At 38.5% G+C, this 14587-nt stretch overlaps 1 protein-coding gene across 1 annotated transcript in view; it reads left to right on the plus strand.

Moving 5' to 3' along the window:
• LOC139980495 (phosphatidylinositol 4-kinase alpha-like) overlaps positions 1-14587 on the plus strand; it is a 40324-nt gene that overhangs the window by 17543 nt on the left and 8194 nt on the right. Inside the window, exons 20-35 of the mRNA XM_071992148.1 lie at positions 423-582; positions 1220-1347; positions 1916-2077; positions 2853-3112; positions 3315-3445; positions 4041-4276; positions 4566-4747; positions 6452-6587; positions 7034-7204; positions 8284-8404; positions 8988-9117; positions 9627-9770; positions 10774-10948; positions 11472-11576; positions 13515-13640; positions 14047-14167. Of these exons, the coding sequence (XP_071848249.1) occupies positions 423-582; positions 1220-1347; positions 1916-2077; positions 2853-3112; positions 3315-3445; positions 4041-4276; positions 4566-4747; positions 6452-6587; positions 7034-7204; positions 8284-8404; positions 8988-9117; positions 9627-9770; positions 10774-10948; positions 11472-11576; positions 13515-13640; positions 14047-14167 (2488 nt within the window). The remainder of the gene's footprint in view (positions 1-422; positions 583-1219; positions 1348-1915; positions 2078-2852; positions 3113-3314; positions 3446-4040; positions 4277-4565; positions 4748-6451; positions 6588-7033; positions 7205-8283; positions 8405-8987; positions 9118-9626; positions 9771-10773; positions 10949-11471; positions 11577-13514; positions 13641-14046; positions 14168-14587) is intronic.

Raw genomic sequence — 14587 nt, forward strand, 5'->3', positions numbered from 1 at the left:
GGTTTAAAATCTTTATTTCCAAATGCCATTGTCATTTTTCTGCTTTATGTCAGCATTGACCTTATAATATAAACATAATTACTTTTTGAAATAATTTTTTTTTTTTTTAAAAGAGCAAAGAAGAATTTGTCTAGAATAAGATTTAAATCATTTTATCCTCAAATGGTTTACATGCCTTGTGCCACTACCAACTAAGCTTTCCAGGTCTTAGTTTGTGCTGATTCCCTATATAACCATTTTCTTTGCTTGGGGTGCCAGTCAGAGGCAACACATTTGTGCCTAGCATAAAGTAAAGCCACTGAACACACCCCAATTTCATTTCTAGCCAAATCTTTCGTTACTGTGTTTAAGTTTTGTTTATAATTTTACCATTGTTCATATATTTCTCAAGGTTTGGTTGTTGTTCGTTCCTTACGTTGCAGGTGTCTGGTATGAAAGCCATATATCAGGAAGCTGGGCCGGGTGGTCTCACCCTGTCCAAGGTGATCAACGACCAGTTGCACAAAGCCTGCTCCTCCAGCAAAGAAGATGCCTTTACCAACGCCATCTTCAGAGTGACTGCTCTCCTCATCTGTGATGCAGGTAGGATTGCATACAAAGATTCTAATTGGGAATATCTCACTTGTACTGAATATGTTAAGAGAGGTATCATAATCAATAATTAGATTTTTTTTTATATAGCGCTTTACACCAGCGATAGGTCTCAAAGCGCTTTACAGACGTTATATTAACCCTGGTCAATGATAACTTGTCCCAGAGACAATCCCTCCAGTCGGCTGCAGTTATATACTGCGCCCAATGACAAGTTACCTTACAGGTACCCATTTAATCCCTGGGTGGAGAGAGGCAAGTGAGATAAAGCATCTTGCCCAAGGACACAACGTAATGAACTAGGCAGGAATCGAACCAGCAATCCTTCGATCACGAGTCCGACGCCTCAGCCAATTGGCCAACACGCTCTCGATAATAGCATATCATAGCATATTTGCCAGCCTAAAATCAGTCGGTTGTTAATTGTAAAATTCTGGGGGTCATTAAGTGTGCAAGAGGAGAATGTGGTCAATGACAGTTAGTGACTCTTTCTCCAAAAATATCAACCGCATTGTGTGGTTCTTTAATAAGCAAGTTTACTCTCTGTCACTTTAATATAGAAAACTTTACCCTTCATCAATATTTCCCCCAAAATATCCAAACTAGTTTAGTCTTTCCTTTCCTGTAGGTATAGACCGCCAATCGCTGCACAACATCTGTTGCGCTCCCTTGAAGTTTTTCAACGCCTTCACCGTGGAGAAAGCTGTTGCCTGCTGGGAATGGCTTCTGGCTGCCAGACCAGATTTGGAGCTACAGGTAAACATTTGTTGCAGCTTGACTTTGAAATCAAAATTCTTGGTTTGGAATGCCTGGTTTCATCCACTGATATGCTGTCATCTATTTTAGAAATATTTGGCGTTTATGTTGAGATCCTTTTACAAAATCTTCGTGTTCGTAACTCGTGCTCTTTTGAAACCCCAAAAGAATTACCCTCTTCCTTAGTAGCACTAAATTGCAAAAAAATCAGCCTAATATGAATTGAAGCAAGTCTACAGGCATACCTTGCATCGGAGTGACCACCGCAGGACTCTATGAAGTAATGCATCATCTCTATAGGACTCTATGAAATTTTGATTACAGTCAGCTGAATACCAACTCGTAAACTGTAAAGATTATCTGTTGCCCCAAATTTGTGTTCCTCGTTAAAATTTGCAAAAAAGTTTCTTCAGTACTATATATTCTCTCCAACCACAGTGGATGTACACAAAGTGAGATTAAAGGGGCTGTCCTTCTGTTACCATCCTGGAAGGATTCCCATCAGTCTGAAAAACAGACTGACTTTATTATCTCTCTCTCTCTCCAAACATCTTTTTTTTTCTCGCAGTTTATGAGAGAAATGGAAGTAGCCTGGTTGATGGGAATCGAGAAGAAACTTGGTATTTTTGCAGAGGACATTGTCCAGCCTAGCCCGCTGACCTCCATGAGCAGCGATGACCTGCCAGGACCACAGCCACCAAATACAGCACCTCATGATATTTGGACCAAGGTAAGATAAAATGTAACACATTTAAAGAGGCCCAGGAAATATGAAGAAAGAAGATACTTTGGGAATTTCTGTCAAAAATTATGGGAGGGAAGAGGAGTGATGTATCCTGATATTGCAGAATGGTGCCATATATGTTTTATAACTGTCTGGATACCTGAGCAAATGGAGAGGAGAGGGGGATTGGGTGAGGGATGGGTGGGGTTGGGGTGGAGGGTAGCTTTGGATCTGGTCAACCTTTGCATTGTAAATGAATGCTTCCGAGACAGATATTAGGATGGGGAAGGATAAGTAACCGCATTCTAAGCACCCTGGTGTAATCTGTCGTAGGTTTCTACCATTATGATTGAGATATGGATGGCCGATGTTATCATATTTTGTACCAACAAGTGAACTCGGACCACGGATGTGATTTGTCATTGATTCATTAAATTGACGACAAAATCTGCTTTTCTTCATTTTCCACTATTCTCTCTCATTTTAGACCATGGGTTGGTTAGATTTTCAAAGTCCATGGCAATGGAGACACATATTTTACATCGACATTATATGAATCATAATTTGTTTTTCACATTTTATGTGTCCAACTTTAATGTTTAAAAAGATTTTACAAATTTGAAAGAAAAAGAGCAGAATGCAGATTTGGCAAAGTTCCAAGTTTCAACAGGAAGCCTAGATTATTGGTTATATTTACAGGAGTCAAAACTAAAACCTTTTTGTGATTTTCCTTACAAGTCAGTATCCTTCACTGATTCGTTTATACAACTGTTTCTTGCAGTTTTTAATGTACAGACTTGCAGAGGTGAAGTACAGTAGCTCCGACGTCGTAGCAGTTTTTGTTTCAATGCTCAACCATGCGTTCATGTCACACACGGACCCCAGTATGGGAGCTCTGAGCCGCCACATAGCCGCAGCAGGGTCCCGTTTCCGTTTGCTGTCCATGGGCCTATCTCTCCTACAAGGACACTTCCTACCTTCAAATAATGGCAAAAATGTTATGAGAGAGAGGGTCTACACGGCTGCCTGTGATTACTTCAGGTAAGATATTAGGGTAACGTGAAATTGTTATAAATGACATACTATCAGTGCAGGCTGCATTTTAGTACCAACACAAGCATGTCATGAAAGAGAGGGTCTACACGGCTGCCTGTGATTACTTTAGGTAAGATATTAGGGTAACGTGTAATTGTTATAAATGACATACTAATGTAACCCTGTCATCCGATTTCTTGTATTACAGCTGCGCACCGATGTTTCCTACTCAATCGGGAAATGACCTAAAGGAAGATATTTTGACCATCATAAGGTTTTACAACGGAATGAGAGCAGAAAGAAAGTATCTGGGGCCTGCCGTGGTCACTCCCATGCAAGGTATGCTTCTAGACTTGCTTCAAGTCATTTGGATGGGGGGGGGAGAGAGGTGGGAGGGGGTTTCTGGTTTCACTGCATAGGAATTTCGGCTATCTGTATTTCCTTGACAGTGGAATTGATTAAGAGGTGTACCGCCATTGAAGAGATGACATTTTTTTCTCTCACTTTAATTTGGTGCTGCTGTGCATATTGATATGTAGGGTAAACTTATTGTCCATTAAACAGTGGTAACTTAGCCTTCTTGTACAAAATTTCCCTTCAAAATTAGGATCGGGTGATTAGCCAGATTATTTTCCCCGAACATTGAAAAGACCGCAGAAAGTCCAGAATAGTTTTGTATTCATCTGCTCTGCAGAATGAATCTTATATTTTTCCCTTCATTCTTGTCTTCTACTCTGATAGAGGATGCTTTGAAAAATACCTTGATACTTTACGGCAGACATATTTTTCAAGTAAACCCTAGAGAAAGTCTCTAAATACAATGATTTATAGTAACTTGCATATGATTATTTCAAACTCTGAATGCGGTCTCGTCTTTCCGATCACCGTTCTATCGGATATACCTTAAACACCGCGAAACTTGTCATCTTTTCAGATGGTGATGACATTTCGCAGCTGGGCATGCTGACCACAGATCTGGCAGCGGATTCGGTGAGCATGGTGAGCCGTCACTCCACGGCGATGCCTCCCAACACCTACATGAACACCATCCCGCTGTCTGGTACCTCGGCCACCTCCAGGAGGTCCACCGTCACCAAGAAGAGCGGGGAAGTCAACCAGTCCTACAGCCGGGAGTATATGAAGAGAAGGCTTCTGATATTAGGACTCCTGGTGAGTTCAACAATCGGCATCTGATTTAATAGTTTGAAAACTTGCTCTATATAAACAGTGAAAATCATTTGTAACTGCAGGAAAGGCCCACTTAGCTTTTGAGGGGGTATCGGATTGTCATACCAAAAATAAGAAATAATTTTTTGCTTTCTCTTAAAATCATAACTGCATTTATGGTGAAGAACATTTCCACCTGTCAGTTCGTTCGTTTTCTTACAATTCGATCACAATGCAAACACCGTTCCATCTCGATTCTGTTTTCTATCCACTCCTTTTGGTTGTCGCCTAGGCAACGGAAGTGGAGCGGCTGTCGACCTGGTACAACCCGATCCGGAATCCCGAGTTGGTCCTTGAGCAGGAGGAAGAAATCGTGAACTGGTTGCTGCAGCTGAAGAACGATAGATGGTGGAGGGATAACGCACGACTAGCCTGGAACATATCTCCCCATCTGGCTTGTCACCTTACTCAGAGGTTTGTGAAGATTCTTTTAACTCTTAAAGACATTTGTGTTATGAAGGGGGAGTGGGGGAAGGGGGATTGGGGCTGGACTGCGGGTGCAAAGAAGAATAAGAGGGATGAGAGAGGGGCGCTGATGGAGGTAAGGTACAAAGGAATGTCTGATAGATGGATGACGAAAGGCTAGTCAATAGAACAAATCTCTTATTCTTAACTAGAATCAGAGGTTCAAAGTTACACATTAATGTCTATTCATTGACTTAATGTCATTCAAGAAAACAACATTTTCATAGGGACCTTAAATGCAAAGTTGGTTAGTCCCAGGTGGACGTTTTTAAAATGGTCTTTTTCTAAAGGCATGTTTCCAGTGGTTGAAGTCCATTGTTAAAATGACTGGAAATTGTCTGAATCAAGTAGGTTCAAATCCAACATCCTCAAATCAGTTTTTATTACAAAGAAATGTAATTTTTTAATCAAATCTGATTGATATTTTGCATAGCAGAGTGAATGATGTTATCATGGAATGGACTTTTTTTTTCTTTTTAAAATTTTTTCATATATCCACAGAGGGTAAATAAATGTTTTAAAAACATTTTATATATTTGATGTAACCTTGTCTGCCACAGGAATATAACTTTAAGTACTAAATGTTGTTTATCAGTAAGTTAACAGACTTTCTTGAGAATGTGGAACATCTTGTGATCACACAGAGGAACAACCTACTACAAGTTATGGAGCAGTGCATTTTGGGTTACATGTTATAGTTACTTGACCAGAGGCATTCAATTTTAAATGAAACCAGCATGCTCTGTTCAAATTGTTCTTAATCTGCTAGATTTCAAAAAACTGGTTATTACTTGACCAGGGTCCATTCAATTTTAAATGAAACCATAAAGCGTTTTTCAAATTGTTCATAATCAACTAGATTTAAAAAAATTGTTATTACTGGACCAGAGTCCATTTAATTTTAAAAGAAACCATCAAGCTTTTTTCAAATTTTTTTGATCTATCCACAGAGGGTAAATAAATGATTTAGAAACATTTTATATATTTGATGTAACCTTGTCTGCCACAGGAATATAACTTTTAAGTACTAAATGTTGTTTATCAGTAAGTTCTTTCTTGAGAATGTGGAACATCTCCTGATGACACAGAGGAACAACCTAATACAAGTTATGGAGCAGTGCATTTTGGGAGTGTTATAGTTACTTGACGAGAGGCATTCAATTTTAAATGAAACCTTCAAGCTATTTCAAATTGTTCATAATCAACTAGATTTAAAAAATAATGGTTATTACTTGACCAGGGTCCATTCAATTTTAAATGAAACCATCAAGCTTTTTTCATTGTTCATGATCAACTAGATTTAAAGAAAAATTGTTATTACTTGACCAGAGGCATTCAAATTTGAATGCAACCAGCCTGCTATTTTCAAATTGTTCATAATCTGCTATATTTAAAAAAAAAATGTTATTACTTGACCAGAGTCCATTCAATTTTGAATGAAACCAGCTATTTCAAATTGTTCTTAATCTGCTAGATTTCTTAAAAATTGTTATTACTTGACAAAAGGCATTAGGTTTTAAATGAAACTAACAAGCTATTTTCAAATTGTTACTACTAATCTGCTAGGGTTTTAAAAAAATTGTTATGCATTTTGACCCGGAAAAGGGAATAAGAAAACTTTTTAATATCGCAAGTTTTCGTTTGTTTATTCAGATTTTGGAAATCGTCCGAGGCTCTGGTGAAGGAGATTACACGGCAAGTCCGAGTAAACCCGTTAGCAGTTTGCGATTTACCCAGCGCGATACATTTCCTGGTGACGGAAGCCACAGTAGAAGCCGACATTGCTGAGGTATTATGGGAGTGCTCTTCGCGTCTTTCACATTTTATTTATCTGTTGAAAACTGCAGAAAATTAGAGAGCATAATCTTAAAAGATATTTTGAAAATTGTTGCTCCCTTGTGGCAGACGATACCCTGATATATTAAAAAACCATCCACGTTTGGTTAATTTTGGGCGTTCAGTGAAGAAAATCTGTCCGGAGTAAATTCGTGCGCCACCGCAGTATCTAATTATGGTATGGAAAAACCTGCCCCGTCTAATAACTGTCGCCCTGATCGGATGGAATCCATCTTGCTAGATTTACCCGATCGTAGCGATCGGTACGAAAGAACAGCAGGGACGTCACATTTGATAAGTTTACAAGCATTGCATTAGAAAGTTTGCATGACTGGTAATTTATAGAAAGGCATATTTGAAAAGGCTTTCTCCACTCTTTTTTTCCCCTCTCTTTGTTAGCTGAGCTACATCTTAAACTGGGCACCGGTGCCCCCCATTACTGCTCTGGAGTATTTTAACCATTCCCATCCATTGACAGCCCAGTATGCTACCAGAGTCCTCCAGAATTACCCTCCACAAGCCCTCCTCTTCTACGTGCCACAGCTGGTGCAGGCGGTCAGATACGACACGGTAAACTATCTTTGTCCTTCACTATAGTTCTTAACTTTTTGAATTCTATTGTATGGGGTATTGTTAAGGTTAGGGTACGTGGATTTGAACAATGGAAAATACATTGGGGTCCTCGGTCTGAATGTAATACAAACATGTGTGTGTGCGTTTGTTTTGCTATCTGATCGAGGACTTGAACAAAAGAATTTCAAGTCCTCGGTTGTGATTTCTAAAGAATCACCACGTCCTCAGAAGAATTCTATTGTATGGGGTATTGTTAAGGTTAGGGTACGTGGATTTGAACAATGGAAAATACAATGGGGTCCTCGGTCTGAATGTAATATATAGATGCGTCATAGTGAGTAGAAGAACCCTATTGATTTTGGTGCTCATCTCATGAATAATAATGAGGTCACAGGGTCAAATGCAAAAATCTACATGATAAATTGATAATGTATGTTCAATGTGATATTATGCACATTTATGAGGGGGCAGGGCTTGGGATTATAATCTCAAATGGCAAGGAATCACAATAAGCCCACTGGCTTTCTGGTTTAAGCTTTGGAATTCTCTTGGAGAGAATCGGGAACTACCTTTTGTGTGGTTCGCCTTGGGATAAATTATCCTAATATCGATTATTAACTTTTCCTATTTGACTGGAGTCATTCTAATAGTTGGTAATGGTACATAATTTCAGTTGTGAACTGATTAGAAACACTTGTATGAAATAGTGTTGACCAGATTAAAGTCTGGTTAAAGACCAGATTAAAACCAGGGAGGTTTGACTGGTAGGGGTGGCAGGGAGGGGTGGCAGGGAGGGGTAAATGACAGGGTAGCTTTTTTGGGAGAGGGGGTGAGCCTTGTAACAGCACAACCAAACATACTGAAATGATATGATAAACTTTGCTGTCTTTTACTATCATCATAATATAACGTGAAATAGCGTTTTCATCTGAAATTACCAAGCAGTTTTAAGAGGATATGAAACTTGCTCAGATCAGGCGGAGCCATGTGCTCGGATATAACGGTTATTTATTTTATTTGTTTTATTTTGATTTGATTGATTTGTTTCTCATTTTGCTTCCCTCCACTGAGTTTAGTTTGGCTTTGTCACCGAGCTGATACTGGTACTGGCAAAGAAATCTCAACTACTGGCCCATCAGCTCATCTGGAATATGAACACCAACATGTACCGGGACGAAGATGCCAAGCAGAGAGATGGTAAGATACTCTTTACAGTTATATAAAGATCAAGACGCTCCGCCATCCAAAGAGTCAGAGACCCTCTCTGCCGTAAATCATCCTAAGAAGTATCGAAGTTTCCATCTTATAGGACACCCTGGTTTTCAAATTGTTTTGCTGGGTGAATTCAGCATTCACCTATATTTATCTTGACAACCCCTCCAGTGGTGGATGTTGTGGCCTGGGGAATGAGTTTATGGGGTAGAGGTATCCCCCTACCCTTGGGAAGATATTCTTACCCCTTCCCTTTTTTTTTATGTTTAAGGGTGCTTAATTGCAAAATGGTGTTGCATTTTGCTGTAATTTATGTTCATGATTTTTCCACTTTTTTCTGCAACATATTTTGGCAATTTCTCTTTGTCTTCCGAATTATTTTATGCAACCCTCCAAAGTATTTCTAGCGATCCCTCAATGGTTTAGGGACACCAGTTTCATGACCAGTGTTAAAGGTTGACGATCTGCTAGGGTAATAACTAGTGATGCTTGTATCTGATATGCCAATACAAAATGAAATAATTTTCACACTTGTACAATTGTCAAGAATATATTTATCTGTTTCCAGGCGAATTTGCAGACCAGTTAGAAGCTCTCATCAAGGGGATCATAGATAACCTCTCTGGGAATGCCAAAGCATTTTACGAAAGAGAATTTGATTTCTTTGGCAAAATCACAGCCATTTCTGGTGACATTAGGTAGGTGAAAGAAATCTGTAGAGTATAAATCCTTTAACTGGTATAAGAGAGTTCAATCAATGTTAGTGAAACTTACTGTGTTCTCTGTTTGTCAGTTCTTATATTGTGTTTGACAAGCCAAGTAAGTATAAGAATTGAATTCCAAAAGATGGAAGCTAAATTTCATAATGACAACTGTTTTAATACTACTTAAGTGAGATTGCAAGAGAGCTGCTTGGGGTGGAGGTGGGGGGGGGGTGTGAGGGTATAGGAGTGGGGTTGATGTGGGGGTTGTTGTGAGCCTCTGCATTCATTATTTCTCATGATTTGCAGTGCTGGTATAAAGGCATACATTTGGTTTGTCAACAGAAGGCATATTAACAGTACAAGACATATGGTAGTCTGAGAGGACCAAATTTCTGTTTGGACAACCAAACCAATTTATGTTACATCCATTGTAGTATTTTATTACTATTTCTCGCTCCCTTTTTATCTTGTTATCTATTTTTGCTGATTTTCTCTTCTTCTAGACCTTTCCCTAAGGGTGAAGAGAGGAAGAAGGCTTGTCTACAGGCCCTTAGTAAGATTAAGGTACAACCGGGGTGTTACCTGCCCAGTAACCCGGAGGCGTTGGTGCTTGAAATAGATTACAACTCCGCGACACCAATGCAGAGGTCGGTATCCAATATCAAACGACATTTGAAATATCTTTGAAATGATTTAACTACAATTATGTCAAATTTTATTCTGTTTTGGTCAGAGGAGAGTTACTTGTTGATGAGAAAGTTGATAGAAAGCGAATGATGGTTAGAAAACGTTATGCATTCAATTTTTTTTCCTGTGATAAGGAAGAGACTAGTTAAAACAAGTTTAATTTTGCTTCATAAAGTGCATGCCCTGATTGTTAAAATCCTTTTCTGTATTTTCTAAGTTTGCATGACTTAATGACATGAAAACTTTTATTTTTTTTAAGAGAATGATAAGAATATTACTTTCAGGTATTTAAGACCAAGTCAGCTATCATTTAATACTTTGAAGTATTAGCAGTATTTTAAAACAAAACACAATGGCATCGATTTGGTAGCAAAACAGGGGATTTGGGCCTTTGGTGACAATAGGTCAATCTTTCCCAAAAGTAACACAATTTAATTAAAGAAGTACTGTTAAAGTTAATGTCATGCCAATTTGATATTATTTACAAGAAAAGACAGGAGTTGATTTTTCTTTCCTTCTGAGGGTAGGGGGGTGGTAGGGGTGGTGGATTTCAGTGACAAAAGAACCCCTCAAAATCACATCAAACTTCTGCAAAGTATTCTTGTATGATTACCTTGTTGTCTGGGAAGCCCTCTCTGACATTTAGAACAAATCTTGTCATAAATATTTGACAAGTCATTTAAGACATAGTGATCGCTCTTACTCTGAAAAAAAAAACAGAAAAATGTTATCAGGAAGAGAAGGCGCTGCATTGAACGGCTCTTTTGCTTATAATTGACGCCTTACAAGTGTTTGGTATTATAAAGAAATTTAATTATAAGAAAACATAAAAACAGAAATAAAATTTTCTAATCACTGAATCAGATTTTCATATCTTTCTTCAAGATATCACCTGCATTTTTTTTGGGGCTGTGGTTTTAATTAATTCATTCTTTGGCGATATTTGTTTTTGGTCTCACACAGTGCTGCCAAAGCTCCCTTCCTTGCCAAGTTTTCCGTGCAGAAGTGCGGCATCAACGAACTGGAGAGCGTGGGCCTACACGGTTCCGCGGAAATCACCGAAATGCCGCCGAGGAAGAAGAAAAACGTGATCACCAACGAAGCGTGCATATTCAAAGTCGGTGACGATGTCAGACAGGTAACACCCTTTTATTGAATATTCATGAGCTCGAGGATCGATTCGCCTCCACTTTTCCTCGTCTCCTCTTGCAGATGTCCGTAGCAAAAGATGTTGTTGTCTTGTGAAGGATGTATCAGCGACGGAAGTTGCATTTTCCTTCAGATGAACCTTTGAGCTGATGCCTAAATATGATAATTTGGTCATTTAAAGTTAGCCAGTCGGCACAGTTTTCTAACCCCTCATGTCACTCTTATACGGAATTTTTATGTCAAGCAATCATACTCACGGTAGTAGGAACAGTTCTGACACCTTAAAATTATATTAATATTAATATTATATTAGAAGCAAGATATTCATACCAGTCACACCGGTCACTTCGTAACCGAAGCGATCATCTGGTAATAAATATATAAATTTTTATCTTCATGCAACCATACTCAGAGTTTATCCGGACGAGATACTTCAACTAACAAGAGCAGAAATATCTTTCTCTTTGATAAGTACATCCATTTCCTCTGAACATATTTTTTTAACTTCACAGGACATGTTAGCCTTGCAAGTGATGGGGCTATTTAAGAACATCTTCCGTCAAGTCGGTCTCGACCTGTACCTCGTGCCATACAGGGTCATCGCTACTTCACCGGGGGTAAGTTGATCGATAGCTATGGACAGGTCTAACTTAATATTTCAGCTCAGAAAACTAAATGTTGCTCCCTATATAAACCAGCTTTTTCGTGTCTAGTTATAATTTTCCAGCAAGTTTGCCAAAGCTTTGGAATATTGCTCACTAAAAGACAAATATTGATCAAAACTAAGAATTCTCATATCTTTACCTTTCACCAGATGAACATTTATTAAAGTGGTTTCCATGATAATAATAAAATGATTCTCCAGCCCCCCCCCCCCCCCTTCACAGCCCCTCTTATCAATGTACTCTCGTAGACTCCCAAATGGGATATTAATAAATGTGATGATTGTTTGTTTCGTAGCCTCTGATCAGTCGGATATTTTGTCAGACGTTAGAGAAGTGTTTTGTTATTATCTCTCTATCTCTTTCGTGATTGATCAATCTGTCTCTCATGATGAGGAAGGCATCATTCATCTTTCAAGATGGCTGTCTTCCCTCCAGTCTGCTGGAAACTTGAAAAGAAAACAAACAAACAAATTTATTACAGTAGAACAAAGAACTCGTAACAACTTTCACGAAAGATTAATGACTCATAGTGAAGGAAGCTCTGATACATTCAAAGCCAACGTGCAGAGCCGAGAGATGGAATGTAATGTTATCTTTTCACTTTCATGAATTTAGGGGTTAGATTCTGAAATCGAGTACGTCCGAAGCAGACATTTTCACAAATGATCTCTTGTTTCAGTACAGACTGTGTCATGTTTCTCATTTTATTTTTTTAAGGGAAACATTTTTGATGGTTTCTTTCACCTTCAAGTGTCATGTCAGGATGTGAAGATACAACATTGATAATGTCCGAGAAGGAACATATGCTAAACTCTTTCTTGAAAACAATAGCCACGGTTTTGTTTTAGTTTTAAAAATAATGTTAAGAGAATGCAGGTGTAACAAGTATCACTAATGAGTATTATTCTGTGTAACAATGAAAGATAATACACAAAACATAAGTGCAAATTTCCCCCAAAAAAATCTGAAGTGAAGAACATTACAGTAGTTGACCTAATCATTAATCTTTGAGATGGAGGGAAAGACTGCAATATTGTCCTTTTTTGAGAGATCATTGGAATTGGAAATATGAAGCAACTTCATGCCTTTAGAAGGAAAAAGAAAACCATGAATCGTGTGTTAGCTCTAGATTACATTAGGAACCATCCCTGTCACTACTTTAACAACCAACAATTCCCACAGTGTCAATTTAAAAGTCAGAACTAGCATTTCAGTAGTCACAGTGTCCCGTTAAAATAGTCAGAAGAAGCCTCCATGAGACACAGTGTCCCTTTAAATATTAGAGGGTAGCATCCTTGAATCACAGTGTCCTTTAACAGTTAGAGGCAGTGGCCATTAGTAACAGTTTCATTTTAACAATTAAAAGCAGTGAGCCATTGGTCACAGTGTCCCTGTAACAGTAAGTAGCAGTGGCCATTAGTCACAGTGTCCCTGTAACAGTAAGAAGCAGTGGCCATTAGTCACAATGTCCCATTTAACAGATAGAGGCAGTAGGTCGGTTGTCACAGTGTCCTTTTAACACCTTCAAGTATCATTCATGAATCATTGCGTCACTATAACAGTCAGAAAGTCGCCTCCGAGAGTCATAGTGTCTCTTTGTGACTGTCAGAAGTAAACTTACAGAAGTGACAATGTCCCTTTAACAGTATTAGAGTAGCATCATCTGTGAGTCACATTATCATGTTGACAGGAGTAGCGTCCATGAGTCACAGTATCAAGGTCTAAAACCAATAAGTAGTGTGCCCCGCTCTGATTGATCTCAGACGACAGACACAAACATTCGTTCGACACCGTTCGATTAATTATTCCCCCGAGACGTCTTTCTCATCACTCTCACTTCTCGGTTTATCTAATGAAAATGTTTATCTTTGCCCCTTCTCTTGCGACCAGTGCGGAATTATACAGTGTGTTCCGAACAGCAAGTCACGTGACCAGCTCGGACGCCAGACCGACACGGGGATGTACGAATACTTTCTGACCAAGTATGGAGACGAAAATACACACACGTTTCAGAAGGTAAAGATGCACAGCCGATTCACATCGTAATTTATGTTATTGTACCATGTAATTATATATGCAGATATCTCAGTTACTCAATCTGTTTGCTTCAATAGAAGTTTATTGGTTTCCAGCTAAATTTAGTAATGTGAGATAAATTGTAAAATAATATTATATATGGGAGGTTTGTGCAAATATACTCACCAAAAAATATGCAAGCAGACCATGGAGAAGATACATAGTTAAAACTGTAAGAGTTGACTTTTTTTTTAAATTGAAGTATATGCAACTATTCATGGATATAAAATGGATTTTGTTCAAAAGACACAACTGTTTATACAGCCAAAACTAAACCAAATGCAGCTTTTATCCCTATTAAACCATTAATAAAATATTCTTTTTATTGGGCTCCTATCATATACAGGCAAGAAGTAACTTCATTCAGAGTATGGCAGCCTACAGCGTCCTGGGGCTGTTACTGCAGATAAAAGACAGGCACAACGGCAATATATTGCTGGACCAAGACGGTCACATTGTACATATCGGTGAGTACATCTCTCAAAGCAAGATTCTGGAGATGGAAAAGGGAAACTAAGCGGTTTCCATTGAAAAGTTCATGATATTTTTTCACTCGGCCAGTGGTGGTTTCATTTCCATATTAATATTTATAATATTCTGGTGGTGTATGGTAACTTCATGTACCCCTCCCCGCCCCCCAACCCTAACTTCTCATACTGTGGTGTATGTATATAGCTGCAGTGATTGACACTGTAGCTGCTGTCAGTGTAAAAATTGTAACCTGGTTTTTTATTTTTTCTAACTCAGTTTTAATCAACACAGCTTTAAAGAAAACTTCTAAAACTTGAAAAGTGAAAGAAGGATGCTTCAATTTTTGTATTCCTAAACAGCACTTTGACAAATCATCTCACCCATGTTAGGAATATAGAAATATTAGAAATAGAGGA

The sequence above is a fragment of the Apostichopus japonicus genome, chromosome 15, assembly GCF_037975245.1.
Source record: "Apostichopus japonicus isolate 1M-3 chromosome 15, ASM3797524v1, whole genome shotgun sequence".
NCBI classification, from domain to species: Eukaryota; Metazoa; Echinodermata; class Holothuroidea; order Aspidochirotida; family Stichopodidae; genus Apostichopus; species Apostichopus japonicus.